General features: G+C 51.8%; 1 protein-coding gene across 6 annotated transcripts in view; it reads right to left on the reverse strand.

Moving 5' to 3' along the window:
- The window catches only part of NUMA1 (nuclear mitotic apparatus protein 1), a 61,514-nt gene that overhangs the window by 11,037 nt on the left and 36,164 nt on the right, over positions 1-14,313 (reverse strand). For 5 of the 6 annotated variants that reach the window (XM_073333412.1, XM_073333434.1, XM_073333382.1 and 2 more), the window contains 6 exons: positions 12,740-12,857; positions 11,633-11,750; positions 8,921-9,061; positions 7,781-7,903; positions 3,363-6,986; positions 2,456-2,497 (listed from right to left, as the gene is read on the reverse strand). In XM_073333412.1, coding sequence (XP_073189513.1) covers positions 2,456-2,497; positions 3,363-6,986; positions 7,781-7,903; positions 8,921-9,061; positions 11,633-11,750; positions 12,740-12,857 — 4,166 coding nt within the window. The remainder of the gene's footprint in view (positions 1-2,455; positions 2,498-3,362; positions 6,987-7,780; positions 7,904-8,920; positions 9,062-11,632; positions 11,751-12,739; positions 12,858-14,313) is intronic. The other variant, XM_073333423.1, reaches the window with a different exon arrangement.

Consider the following 14,313-nt stretch of genomic DNA (forward strand, 5'->3'; position numbering starts at 1 on the left):
ACAGGAGAGTGGTTACACCAGCCGCTTGGAGCCTTCCCTCTAAAGGCAGCACCATCCCTTCAGATGTCCATGATTCCCCTCCTTGCCACAGTGCGCCAATGCACTTCCCGCAAGCCCCTGGACTGTAGCGCCTCTGGACAGCTGAGCCTTAATGCCCATCGGGAAAGCAGATGCCAACGCACCTAGCAACGGAAACCCTCATTGCGTGAGCTTTGAGCAGACCGGAGGTCCTGCTAGATCTCGAAAGAGGAGGAAAGCAGAGGGTGTGGCTAGTGCTATCACCTCTATTCCTTATTCCCGCCCGCCCTGATGGCCTGTCACAGAACAGCTCCAGGGATTAACCAGCGTTCCGAGACACGGTCAGCACTGGCCATGCACATATTCCTTCAACAAATCCCCCCTGGAGGAATGTTTCAGGGGCATTGCTTTAGTCCCAGACCCCAAGTCCTGTACAGATGCGCATTCCCACCTTTCCCCAGTAGAGGCAGTATAGCCACCCTCAGAACGCAGCACAGACACTCCTCACAGCCCAGCCAAAGCAACCCCCGGAGCAGGCCTCCACAACCCCAACACTGGTTAGTGGCTTCTCCAGGCAGACAGCTCACACCTGGCTTCAGTTAGTCTTTCATGGAAAAAAGGGTTTGCTTTATGCAGGCAGGAGAGCAGCTACTTAAGCCAAGACAATTAGGGGTCTGAGGAAACCCGTGCAAGGAACAAAAGCATTAGATGCAAGAAAAAAAAACAACAAAACAGGTGATGACCCCCCCGAGCGCCCCCTGCGGCTCCAAGCTCCAGCACTTGTCTCCATTGCCAACTGTTGGCTGTCCAAGCACCAACAGGAAGGGATGATGCAAGGCCATTTTAACCACCAGAACAATTTACTAAAGGTCATGGTGGAGTCTCCATCACTGACCATTTTAAAATCAAGGATCAACACTTGAATGTTTTTGTGAGAGATCTGCTCTATGAATTATTGTCTCTGGCCTGTGTTACACAGACTGGGTGATCGCAGTGGTCCCTTCTGGCCTTGGAATCCAAGAGCTCTCCTCCTTACATTTGTCCTGAACCCAAATCAATGGGGTTTTTTTGGGTGTCTTGGGGATTATCAGGGGAAATGAGCCATGTGGAGATGTTCTCTGAGGTGCTGGTATTGGAGGAAAGCTGCATCTGGTTTGCACAGCACTGTGCTGAGAGATCCCAAGTCAAGAAGGGGCTGAAGAGGCTAAGATTTGACATAAACATCAAGGTAACTTGCATGACCCCAACAGAGGGAGCCCAGCATCAGCAGCTGTTAACAGGGGAGGGTGCATGACCTAGTAGCAAAGGGGGCCATAGCAGTCCAGAGGATATGGGCCAAGGATCCAGACCCAGCCCTGTCTCCCAGCAGCCAGAGACACTCCTCTATGAAACAAATGCCTAGGGGCCATGCAATCCCTTAGCATGCAACGAATAAGCACTCAAGCAAAGTATGCAGGGCTGGCGGTGCAATTCTACCCGGAAAAGTGACCAAGATGGCACTATGGGAGTGGCTTCATGTTTGTCTCCCCATGTTCTTTCCTACATGCCACGCTGCAACCCGCCCTGGGGTGGGAGAGCCACGCTGCGATCTTTTCCTGCTCACACATCAGCACCAGGACTACATGCTCTGCAGGGTCACAGCCTGCCCCAAGTTACACCTCTGCCCTCGGTAGGCCTAAAGCTCAGTAACAGCTCTGGGGTGGTGCACACGAAGGTACGGACTCCATCTCCCTCGCTCATAGCGTGCTGACAGGTAGAGGTAACCGCAATGCTGACGCTGCACACAGAGCAGGAAGGGGCATTTGTAGTCACTTTTCAGAGCAGATCTGCGCTAAGGCCTCATGCGGGAGATGCTCTCAGAGCCCCACCTCCAGCCAGTGCCTGACTGAGCAGTTTGGATTCACTTGAAGTGTAGGATCCACGTCTCGGCCTCACTGCTTGGGAGAGCAGAAAGGGGTGGGAGCACCATGGAGCTGATGCCCAGCCTGCAGAAGGGGAGCAGCCAGAACAGGACACGGAGAGTCCCAGTACTCCTTAGAGGGTTGCTGGGGGTGGAGAACACCCACTCGGGTGCCTGGCTGCTCGGTTCAGATCGCAGCGCAGCCCGTGGCTGTTACTGGGCAGGGAAGGGAAGAGGAGGGAACGAAAGACAGGCTGACCTGTGCACAGTGCCGTTCCCTGCAGCGTTTTAGGCTGGGACATGGGTAGGCTTTGGTGACAGATTTCATGGCCTGGGTCCTCCCCCCCCAGGAGCGAACGTGCAGCTCAGGGGAAGGCAGTCCAGTGGAGCAAACCAGCGTTCGTGGCTCATTCTCCGGGAAGGCCCAGAGTCCCCACTGCAAACAGTTAACAGGAGACTGCAGCTGTGGCGGGAAGCGGCAGCAGCTAGAGTCATGCACTGTCACCGTTTAAGCAGCCAGCACTTCGCATGCGTTACCTGCTTAGCTTGTTCTTTCCGAAATACCTCTAGCTGCTCCACCTGTACAACGGGCGAGCAACGAAGACACAAGTGAACACACCAGAAACAGACCACCTAAGACAAAGACCATCCCGCCTGCTAAGACTCTACAAGGGGGATCTCAGGCAGGATTTACACTGCGCCCTTCTCCTTGGTGACTTGGTGCTATGGCAATGGGGTGGTTGGCCCCTGGAGCTCAAGGGGGGTGCCGGTCTGTTCTTTCTCCAGATCTCAACCTGCCTGTGTCGTGCAGAAGGTCAGCCTAGCTCATCCCAGCAGCCCTGCTGGTCCTACGGATCAGATTGAGGGGGCCAGCCTCTCTGCGATCTTAGTGACTGCTTTGCTGTGCCAATGGCCCCATCCCTCTGAAATCACATCCACGTGCAACTGGTTCAGCAGGAACTTAGGCGCTTTGACTTATCGCACAGCTGAGCTGACCAGCTGCAGGGACAGATTAACTCTCGGGAGCAGAAATGCTGCTTTCCAGGCCAGCATCACCAGCCAAGCTGGCCATGTAGTGGAATTAGCTGGCCAGGTCAACCACCTTTCAGAGGACTTGCCCAGCAGGCGTCAGCGGACTGTTCGTGGGGGCCAGAAAGGCTTAGGGGCACCGTTTGCTGCAGGTCTGGAGAAACTTGCTTCCCTTCTCCACGCCCAGCTGGCAGCCCCGACACCCTCGCGTAGCACTTCGCTGGGGTACAATTGGCCTTTAACAGCAGACCCCAAAGCTCTCTGACAGGGTCCTACCCAGGGCAGTTTCACGCCCACACCGCTGGAGTCCTAGTAGGCGAGTCAGGACTTTCCCTTCCCAGTCACTAGCCTTCTCCCTTCCTGCTGTCGGCCTGGGCAAGCCCAAGCCAAGCAGAACGCGTAGCGGGTGCCCTACCTGAGCCGTCAGCTTCTGCCTCTCCTCCTGGAACTTTTGCCTCTCCTCAAGGACCCTGACTTTGGCGTTCTCGTACTTGTTGGTCATGGCCTCCAGCTTCTTAACTGCGTCTTCAGCCTCTCGCTGGCTCCCAGCCACCAGCTTCTCAGACTCCACCTTGAGGGCCTCCATCTCCTGGCTGTGCTTCTCCTTCACCTGGCTGAGCTCGGCATCAAACTTCTGCCGCCCTTGGCTGGATTGCTCACTGAGCACTTGGTTCTCCTCCATCAGCTGGGTGTTGGCCCGCTGGAGCACAGCGAGCCGCTCTGCGGAGCTGGCATTCTCCCCCTGCAGCCTCTGCACAGCGCGGTCTTGTTCGGAGAGCCTCTCCTTGAGGGAGAGGAGCTCTGCCAGTTCCAGCTTGGCTCTGGCAAGCTCTGCCTCCAGAGCACCGGCTGCTTTCTGCCTCTGCTCCAGCTCCTTGCAGTGTTTGCTTTCCAGGGAGGACTGCTCAGCCTGCTGCTGCTGGTAGAGGCGTTTCACTGGCATCAGCTCCCCGACCAACGCTTGGGCATTCGTGAGCTCTAGCTGCAGAGAGGACAAGAGCTGTTCCTTCTGGAAGCATTTCTCCTGCCAGGCCTTTACCTCTTGGCGGAGCTCCTCCTGGCATTCCCCTTGGGCGCTCAGTTCCCTCTTCAGGGCCTCTATGGACATCCTCTGCTTCTCTGTCTCCTCCTGGTAGGCCTGCACTTCGGCCTTCATCCGAGCGCATCTCTCTGCTGCTCGAGAAGCGGCAGTGGCCATCTCAGTCTGGAGCATCCGCAGCCTCTCCTCCAGCTTCTTGCTCTTCTCCGACTCCGCCATGATCAGGCGCTTCAGCTCCTTGCTCTCTCCCTCCTTCTCCAAGACCTGCAGGTGGAGAATGGACACTTCCTGCTCCAGGCTGCCAATCAGGCTGTTTTTCCTCTCCACTTCCTGACAGCACTGGGACATTTGTTCCTTCCAGCTGTCCTCCAACTTGCCCTTCTCTTGAACTGAAGAGCGCAGAGATGCCAGCTCCTTCTCTGCTGTGGCGATGGAGTCTTTACTCTGGGCCAGCTCTCTCCCCTTATCCAAGAGCTCTTTCTTCAGTGTCTCTATGGTGCCGTCTTGCCCAGCCTGTACTGACCTAGAGGCTTCCAGGAGTTTCTCCAGCTCCAACACCTTCTGCTTCTGCTGCGTCACCTCTCCCCTCAGGGCCTCCAGCTGGGCTTCCTGATGCTCCGAAGTGGCTGCTTTAGTTTGAGCTGCTGCTTTCTCCAGGCTGGCAATGGTGTCTCGCTGCTCCCTGCACTTCTGCTCCAGTTTCTCCATTTCAGAGTGGAGCATCTCACTCTCCTTCAGCTTCTCCTGGTAGAGATCTTGGTTGGAGCTGGATTCCTGCTCCGTGTGTCGGATCTTCTCCTCCAAGCTTTTGAGAGACATCTCCTTGGAGTACACAATGGACTTGATGCTGTCAATCTCAGCTTCTCGGGTCCTGGCAACCTCCAGGAAGCCCTGCAGCTCATTTTCCATCTTGGCCGCCCGCTCCTTCAGTGCCTCCACAGAGGCAAGCTCCCCTTTCAACTTGACAACAGTCTTTTGAAGGTCTCTCAACTCCTCGTTACGGGAGACGTTTTTCAGACGGAGCTCATCCAGCTCCCCTTCCTTCTCCTCGATCAATTCCAGGGACCTGGCCAGCTCCTGCTGGTGAGCAGAACGCTCGGCCCTTTGCTCATTGATGGAGTTCTGCAGCTGGACTTCCAGCTCTGCCTTGCTGGCTTTCTCCGCTGCGAGGTCTGCCTTGGCTTGCTCCATCTCCCCTGTCAGATGCTTCATCTCCGTGTCTCGAAGAGCTAGCTCCTGTTTCTGCTTCTGCAGGGTTTCTTCCAGCCTGGCGTTCAGCAGCTTAACCTCACCAGATAGTTTCTCCGCTTCTAGTTCTCTCTCCTTCAGGACCAACGCTGCTCTGGAGAGATCAGACTCCGTAGCTGTTAGCTCCTCATGCTTCTGTTCTCCAAGACGCTTCACCGTAGCTTCAAGCTCTGTTGTCTTGAGCCTTTCATCGGACAACTCCTTGGTGACAACCTTGAGTGCCTCAGCTGCCTTCTGTGCATCCATCTCCTGCCGAGCTAGGCGCTGGGCTGCTTCCTGCTGGGACACTGCTGTCTTCTCCTGCAGAGAGGAGAGATCGTCCCTGAGTTTTAGCTCCACGCTCTCCTTCTTCTTGACCTGGGCGAGGGCGCTGGAGAGGTCAGTCTGAAGCAGTGCCAGCCTCTCTTCTTGCTCTGTGGTCAGGCACTTCATCTGCGTCACCAGCTCCGCCACTTTGCCCTGCTCCACCTGGAGCTGCTGGCAGGCCTGTTTGTGGTCTCCACTCAGAGCTTTTATTGTCTCCTCCAGCCTCTCACGCTCTCCTTCACCCCCTTTAGCGGCTGAAGACATGTCTGCCAGCTGACGTTGCAGCCTCTCTGTCTTTGCCCTGTATTCGTCTCCCAGCTGCTGCACCTGCAGCTTGAGCGCTTGTCTCTTAGCTTGCTCCTCGCCCACCTCCTGCATAGCCTGATCTCGGTGCTCTGCCAGCTTCTGCATTTGGGACTCCAGCTCAGTTATCCTTTTAAGATTCCCTTCAAGGGTCTCCGAAGCTCTCCTCTTCTCATCCTCCAAGATCCCCTCTGTGTTCCGGACGGACTCTTCCATGGACAGGAGCCGCTCTTGGAGCTGGGCGTTTTCCTTGGCCAGCCTCTCCTTGTCTGAGAATTTCTGCTGACCTTCTTGCAGCTTGTTCTCCAGTTCTCGGAGCTGGGCTCTCAGTGACTCAGCAGCTGCTGCTTGGGCCTCGCCCTGCGAGCACTGGGCAGTGAGTTCAAGGACTCTGGCGTCCAGCTCTTGGACCCTCTGGCTCAATTCAATTTTTTCCCTCTGTATCTCTATGGCAGAGGCCTGGCTAGCATCTCTGGCTTTCTCCAAAGCTTGCAGCTGAGCGGTCAGGGCTGCCAGCTCCGCTTCCTGTTCCTGCTGGAATTCCTGTAGCTGCCGCAGGGCAGACTCCTTTTCCTGCATGGCCTTCGCATGCTCTTCTCTCAAAGATGCCAGGTGTCTGGCTTTCCCTTTGCTTGTAGCTTCCATCTGCTGGGTGAACTGCACCAGCTTCTCCTCACTGTCCTTGAGGGTGTCACTGAGCTGGTCCACTTGCAGGCTCAGTCCTTGGATGGTCTCCCTGGAGGACTCCTCTTGCTTCTGGAGATCTTCGGCCAGCTGTCCCTTCTGAATCCTCTCCTCCTCCACCTGCTGGTGAAGAGTCACCAGCTCCTGGTCCCTCTGGAGGAGGAAGCTGTTTAGCTTAGCAATCTCTGTGGTGAGTGTGTTTACCTGGGCGGACAGACGCTCCTCCTGCACTCTGGAGTCCTGTTCCAGCTTCTCTTTAGCCAGGTGGAGCTCAGAGACTGAGCTCTGGAGGTTGGCAATGAGGCCCGTGAGCTGAAGTTTCTCCTCTTCAAAGCAGCTCCGTTCGGACTGAAGATCTGCCTCACGGAGGCCCTTCTCCTCTTCCAGCTGCAGGATTGTGGCTTGGAGCTCTATCCCTTTAGCAGAGAGGCTGGCCACTTCCTGCTTTAAGTCTTCAAGCTGATGAGAGAAAGGAAACACTCATCAGTGGTATTCCACAACTGTTCAGGAGATCTAGACACTTCTGCCTCACAGAGACCTGCTAGCTCTTCCTCCCCACCAGCAGCACCATATTCCTGGCGAACCCAACGCTCGTTAACTCTACCTAGCTCCTGTGTGTTTTTAGTTCTCCCACCATTGCCATACTCCAGAGCGAAAGCTGCCTTTCCTGAGCTGAGACCTCCCTCAGCACTGCCACTATAGGGTAACAGGAGACCACCACAGCCAGCAAGCACATCAGGGGCCACCCTCTGAAATACGTACTATGCAGAAAGGGATCGTGCTTGGGAATCTCTCACCCTCAGAATGCCCATTACCATGCCAGGCAGCAGGAGAGAACTGTAGCTTAGCCATCTTTATCCTCTATCCTTAGCCATCTGTATCCTCCCTCCATAACCAGGACTGCCTCACTCTTCTACTACTCCCTCTGCCCAGCTGGGAGAAAGATGTCCCTGCCAATGCTGCTTGGTAAGTCAGAAGAGCTGTCAGTTGCTGCTGAGCTGGGAAATGGAGAATCACTCTCAAAGGGACTGGGGCTCTCCTCGGCATGCAAGCGTTCAGCTCTTTAGTTTCTTGCTGCTATGCTAGCAGGCTGGCTGCAGACACTCTTTAAACGAGGGGCTGGTTATGAATCACACAGATTTAGGCAGGGCTTTCTGTGCTCTGCTTTCCTCAATAGATCAGGGTATTTTTCTGAAGTCCTCTGCACTTGCTGCCACTGTAGCTCCTTCTTTGACTTGAGCAAGAAGCCATACCTTCAGGATGTCCCCCATAACCTCTCCTTTCTCCTGTGTGGCATTCTCCCCCAGCCTTGTCAGCTGGTCTTCCAGCAGAGAGATCTTCCCCTGCAGAATCTCCATCTTCTCTTCCAAGCATTTCTGGGGAACAAGACACAAGATTGAGGAAGGTAGCAAAAGTGGGAGGGGAACAAACAATCATAGAAATGTGGGGCTGGAAGGGATTCTCTAATCTTTGAAGTCTTTAAACCATGATTTGAGGACTTCAATAGCTCAGACATAGGTGAGAGGTTTTTCGTAGGAGTGGTGGGTAAAATTCTATGGCCTGCGTTGTGCAGGAGGTCAGATTAGATGATCATAATGGTCCCTTCTGACCTAAATATCTATGAATCTATAAGGTCATATAGTCTACCCCCGTGTCCAGAGGCAGGACCAAGTAAACCTGGACCATCCCTGACAGGTGTTTGTCTAACCTGGTCTTACAAACCTCCAGTTTTGGAGATTCCACAACCTCCCTTGGAAGCCTATTGCAGAGCTCACCTCCCCTGAGAGTTAGGAAGATTTTTTCGAAGCTCTAACCTAACTCTCCCTTGCTGCAAACCAAGCCTTGTCCTATCTTCAGTGGACATGCAGAACAATTGATCACGGTCCTCTTTATAAAAGCCCTTAATATACCAAGACTTATCAGGTCCCCCCTCAGTTTAGTTCTCAAGTCCAGGTTTTTTTAACCTTTCCTAATAGGTCGGTTTTTCTCAAGTCTCTGATCATTTTTGGTGCTTCTTTGGTCTCCTGGTCTCCACCTGCAGCAGCTAAAGTCTCACCTTAACTGATAAAGGCCCAAGGCTCCTCTTCCCACTGCTGGGATTCCAGAGCCCCACTCCCCTCCACGCTCTGCACTGCTGACATCTTTTCTCAGGAGGATAGAACAGACTCTTAGCTAACGCTACGCACGACCCACGTGTGGGTATTACTGCTGATCCACCCAAAGCACTCCTCCCTCAGAGACGGACAAGCTGCCTCCACACTACTCCTTAGCCCAGAGGGCACAAGCTTGGTAACCAAGTTCGGAGTGCTGGATCCCTATCACCCACCCCAGTAGGACTCCTGATGTAGAGGAGTTGCCTGGTTCTGTCAGGCATACCGCACAACATTCCCTACCTTCTCGTGGAGGGCGGTGTGGAGCTCGGTCTCCAGGCGGGCTTGTTTCTCCCCCGACTCCATCAGCGCCGCGTTGTGTTCCTCGGAGAGCTCGTTCAAAGCTTCTTGAAGCTGCATCAAGTGGCTGGCGAACTCCCGCAGCTGTACCAAAATGAAAGACGCCCAAACACAGCCTGGTTATCAAGTGCACGCAGAGCAGGCTGTTCAACTCAGCCTTCCTTTACACAAGAGCCTTGTGCTCAGCAGCACACAGGGGATTATTTCCCGTAGTCTTTATGCCCCCTGTCACTGTTGTATCCAACAGCCTTGCACACATTCGTTTATTCTCTGAATCCCACTGGGCGGGAGATTGTAGTAGTAGGATTTTATGTTTGTATTTTGTATAATTTAGAATGAAAAATAAAAAAATGAGATAATAATGTAGCATGTATTAAATGTATTGATGTATGATTTGCCCATATTCTGTCAGCCACCCTTTTTGAATAGCAGAAAGGAATGGCCTAATATGCCATTGGTAGAGATGCAGCAGCCAGAATTTCTTTGTGTCTGGACCAATTTCAAGGCCATAACAGACCTTTGAGGGTCACCGTTTTATTGTAGGTTTAGCATTTTAAAACAAGTAAAAGAATGCCATGATTGTTTTCTTTTGCACTGCAACTTGACGTTCCTGCTCAAAATGTTGTGTGTAAATTAATTCTGTTTTGTGTGTCAATAAGAAATGTGTGTGTTAAAAAATAAGCGCGAAGGCCATCGCCGACCCAGATGGTCTAGGAAGGAACGGGAGACAGATGCAAGGGCACCGGGAAGCTGCAACACGCCCCTATTGAAATGTCAGAGGAGGGCAGATTGAGGACTCTGAAAATGAGACAGGCACCTATCAATGGGGACAAGATAGCTGTGATCAAAACCAGCCTGGGGTAACTCCCTGAGGAACTTAATAAAAGAACAAGATAAAGAATGAGAAGGACAATTTAAGAAAACAAGCACTTGTCAAATAACAATTGATGACAGCATGACGGTGCAGAACTCATGGGTCCAAAGGAAGGAAAATCACTATAGAAACACAGTGCCTTGCCATGAAACTTTGGGTTCATCCTGCCAAGACTTCCCCGGAGCATCGTGTGTGACCAACGGAACCCGGCTCCTCCCTACCCAGGATCAACCTAGCTGGCCACTAGATTGATCCGGACTCTGGACTGGTAACTATAACATCGACTGGCGGGACAATGCATGTGTGTGGTGTGACTGAATACATATGCAAATCGTATCTTCACTAAATGCGGCATATTGCCTTTTCCCTTGAAAAAGATCCCATGTGCTTCTTATGAGCATAACATTTTTGGTGGAGAATTGCGAAAGGGGGAAGACATGCGCTGTGATTGTTGAACATACTGCTAAATATTGCTAAAAGGTATACCATACGTATAAAGTGACCAATCATACCCCTCGTTGCAGAAGTGCCAGGCAATAGGGGGAGGATTAGAGTCCTCGTTCGGACCTGTCTGTCGGGGAAAACTATACAAATAAGATATATACAAAAAGTCTAGGTATATACACCCCGCCCCCGTCATAGAGGTGCCAGGCCATAAGGGGAAGAATTAGAGTCCTCACTCCTACCCGTCTGTCGGGGGAAAAATTATATAGGTGAATATACCCTCGGTCGTAGCAGGATCAAGCCCAAAAGGTAGAGGCTTAGCATTTCCCCCTCCTGCTCTGTCAGGCAGAGTTTTTAGTGTGTATTGACTTTTGTGTTTTGTAAGTCCCAGCATGAGCGTGGGCACACACAAAAAAGTTTTAAAGGTAAAAGAAATTCATAAAGAAATATGTTCAGGTGAAAGGAGTCCCCTAAAAACAAAACTGAAAAAGAGCAGAAAAAATTGACATTCATACAGGAAATGACTCCTTTTAAGACAATTTTGCAAAAGTTTGGGCACAGCCCATGGAATGAACAAGCATTAGCCGATGTCCATACAATAGCTGGTTTGGAAGATAGACTGGCAAAATATCTGGTGGTCTACAGGCCATCCACCCCAATAAAGAGAGACTCGGCTGCAATCTGGCTATCGTGGGAAGCATGCAATAAGGCATTCCTTCACTTGGCTAGCTGCCAGGAGAACGCATGATAAACTCAGTGTATCTGAACAAAAAACACTGGCCACTGGGGTCCAAAGCCAGTTAGACATTCTCAAAAATACCCTAAAATAAGTTAAAATAAAAGAAAGGGAATTATCTAAACAAACAAAAAAAACCAAGCATAACAAGATCAGTATTAGCCACAGTTTACAGACCGGGAATGGAGGTGCAGGGTAGTATAAATCACTCAGGAAGCGGGTGGCAGAGTTGGTAACTCTCTTGAATCCCAGTCCAGTACTTTACCATCACCAGCTGGCCCACGTTCTTCCCCAAAAGCATCATTACTGAGGGGTCAGCTGAATGCAACCTACGCTGCCAACCCTTCCTTACTAACAGGAACGTTTTATAAAAAGAACCTGAATGGCAAAGCATCCAGTACCAGCAGATTCAAATGAAGTATGGCAAATTTACTCTCAAACGGACACCACTGTCAGGGCAAGGTCAGGCCAAAACACAGGCCGGGTATAAAACGAGCCATTATAAATGCAGCTACAGTAAAGGTGCAATGCACGCTGCTACCCCATGCTCTGACTGCAATGGTTTGTACCATTACTGCGGGGAAGAAGGGGTGTCCCGTACCTTGAATGAGAGGTCCCCATTCTCCTCGGAGAGCTGGCTGATTTTTCGGTCCATCTGGCCTTTTTCAGTCTTCAGGTCCTGACATTGCTTTAGGGCCTCGTGCAAACGCAGGATCAAGCTGCGGGAGAGAAGATGGCATCACACTGTCTGCCTAGCAGGAGAGAGACTTGAGAGAGGAGCTGGGAAGCTGCTCTCAAAGAGAGAATCGTCATAATCCTCCTAAGGACGCTGATGGGGAAAACGAGGCACATCCCGTATTCTCTTGGCACCTCAATGTCACAATAAAAGGTCAGAGCCTGGTTTAGTTCCTGTCTCCCAGCCCCACAGCCAGACTTTGACAGCCAAGTCTAGAATGGAGATGGGGCTAAGCAAAAGTCAATGTTCAGACCTCCATGAAACGTATCATGTCTACTCTGAAGGGGAAGCTTAGAGGCTGCTGCAGGATTCCCACTGGTAGATACCCCAGCAGGGAGTACCCTTTCCAGGCTGAAGCAAGACAGATTCCTCAGCCTAAATGTACCATTGCAGAGTGAGCAGCATCTGCCAGGACTTCAGAGATAAGGCAGCATGCCATGGAGTTTGGGAACACAGTCACTAGCCTTGTCTTCCTCTCTCTGGTCACGCCGGACAGATGGTGCATGCCCCGCAAAGGGAGAAGGTGCTGTTCATGGAACTGAGTTTCCCTCCCTAGAGACAGCACTGGGGTAAGTCAACACCAATTTACCCCCACTGAGGAGCTGATGCACAATCTTTTGAGGACCAGTTTTCTGGCAGGATAGGAAGACAACAGTAGTCTTGGGGTTTGGTGAGGACCCAGGTCCTCCCCACAGATTCAGCGTGAGTCTGATTACAACACATGTATGCGGGGGTGCTCATGAGCAGTCCAAGGAACAGACACACTAAAAATACACAGTGGCAGAGATCCACCTCCTCCCTGGTATCTGCCATAGCAGAGGATGCAGTGTAGGGTGTCGGGCGACGCTTTCTAATCACTCTTGGCTCATGCATTACATAAATGATAGGCAGCACCTATCTGAGGGACCCACAAACCCTGGACACCAACCTAGCAGGAGCCCTAGTAGAAAGAAGCTACTTCGGAGGAGTTACCTTTCATTCTTTTCCTGCAGCTCTTCCAGCTGCTTTGGCTCCAGCTGATCAGCAGCTTGTCTCTCATTGAGAAGAGTTAGGCGGTCTATCCGTTGCTGCATCATGGTGATTTGAGTCTCTGGGGAAGAGGAAGAGAAGCAGCTGTTACTAGCCGGTTGGAAGCCTAAATGACAAGCACTGATCATACCAGCACTGATCATACCAGGAGGAGACTCAGGACAGGGGTGCCCTGAGCGTGGCCTGCAGCTGCTACTTGACTCCCATACTCGGGAGGAGTCGGATTACGTACATGGCTGTGCTGGAGCTGCTTTTTGTTGCTGGTAACATAGCGAAGGGAACCATCATCATACAGAGCCCACGTAGCCAACAGGGAAAGCTGCCAAGATAGTGAGCTCATTTCAAATACAGACGGTGCAGTGTCACCTATTTGCTCTGGTCAGAGCTTGGAAGGGGAGAACCCGCATGTGACCACTGGATCCCTTGGAACCAACTGGCAGAGGGTTTTTACAGGGATCCCCTGGGTCAGATATACGCGTAACAGTGCACCAAAGGGTGGCATGTGAGGTCTCTATGGATAATATTTAAGGAGTTATGGATCTAGACTGAAAAGTATGTTCTTAAAATCCTGGCCACCAGGCAGGTGATAAACCTCAGACAGGTTTTTTTCAGGTAGGAGGCAACAGATGCTTATCTCTGTGTCTGGCCACATGCATACAGTATGTCTTATAATGGAGACCTGATACTGGTTGAAAGATTGCAAATCCTACAAGAAAAAAAAAAACCATCAGCGAGTGTCGTGCTGTTTGTGACAAAAAACAAAGGATTGTTAGGGTATATCAGGGAATGCAAGGAGACACAGGATCCTCCACTGAGGAGGGAAATGATTAGCGTGTTTGCTTCATGAAAAGGGAGTCACAGCCAGCCAGACTGTACAACACTGCAAGGATTTGGGGGATGAGCTATATTTGATTAATGCTAAGGATATCTTGTTAATGAAGTCTAAGCTCTAGAATGCATGTTATGATTTATTTTATACGTAATCATTTGTTTCCAATACTTCTCCTTGCTACTGGCTTGCATCTCTGTGCTTTGTTAAAACAAATTTATACTCGATTTCGCTAGAAACCAAGTGCGTTGTATTAAGTGGAGTGGTGATCAGAGGTGCACTTTGGAAGCAGCGAACCTGTAAATGCCGTGAGTATACAGTGGAACAAGGGCTGGGGAAATGCTCAGAGGGCTCGAGGGTGCCTCTTGCTAACCTGCAAAGTGACAGCGGGGCCTGCAGCACCCAGATAATGCAAGTGTTGCCTGTGGCCAGTGGAGTTGAAAAGCTTGACCCACAGCAGGCACAGACAGGCTTCCTCACGCGAAGGGCAGGTGGTAAGAGGCAGCAAGGCCTCGCAACGCTGAGTACCCTCGGGAAGCGTCACACCACGTCCTCTCCAATACGTGCCTGCTCCACTGGCCGTACTGACGGTCTGCATAGGCAGGTTCAATGGGCTCCTGACAAACAGCCAGCACCACTGGGGGCCTGCTCCTGGAACAGACAGTGTAGCCACCATGTACAGAAAGGG

This window comes from Lepidochelys kempii, chromosome 1, assembly GCF_965140265.1.
Source record: "Lepidochelys kempii isolate rLepKem1 chromosome 1, rLepKem1.hap2, whole genome shotgun sequence".
Classification (NCBI taxonomy): domain Eukaryota; kingdom Metazoa; phylum Chordata; order Testudines; family Cheloniidae; genus Lepidochelys; species Lepidochelys kempii.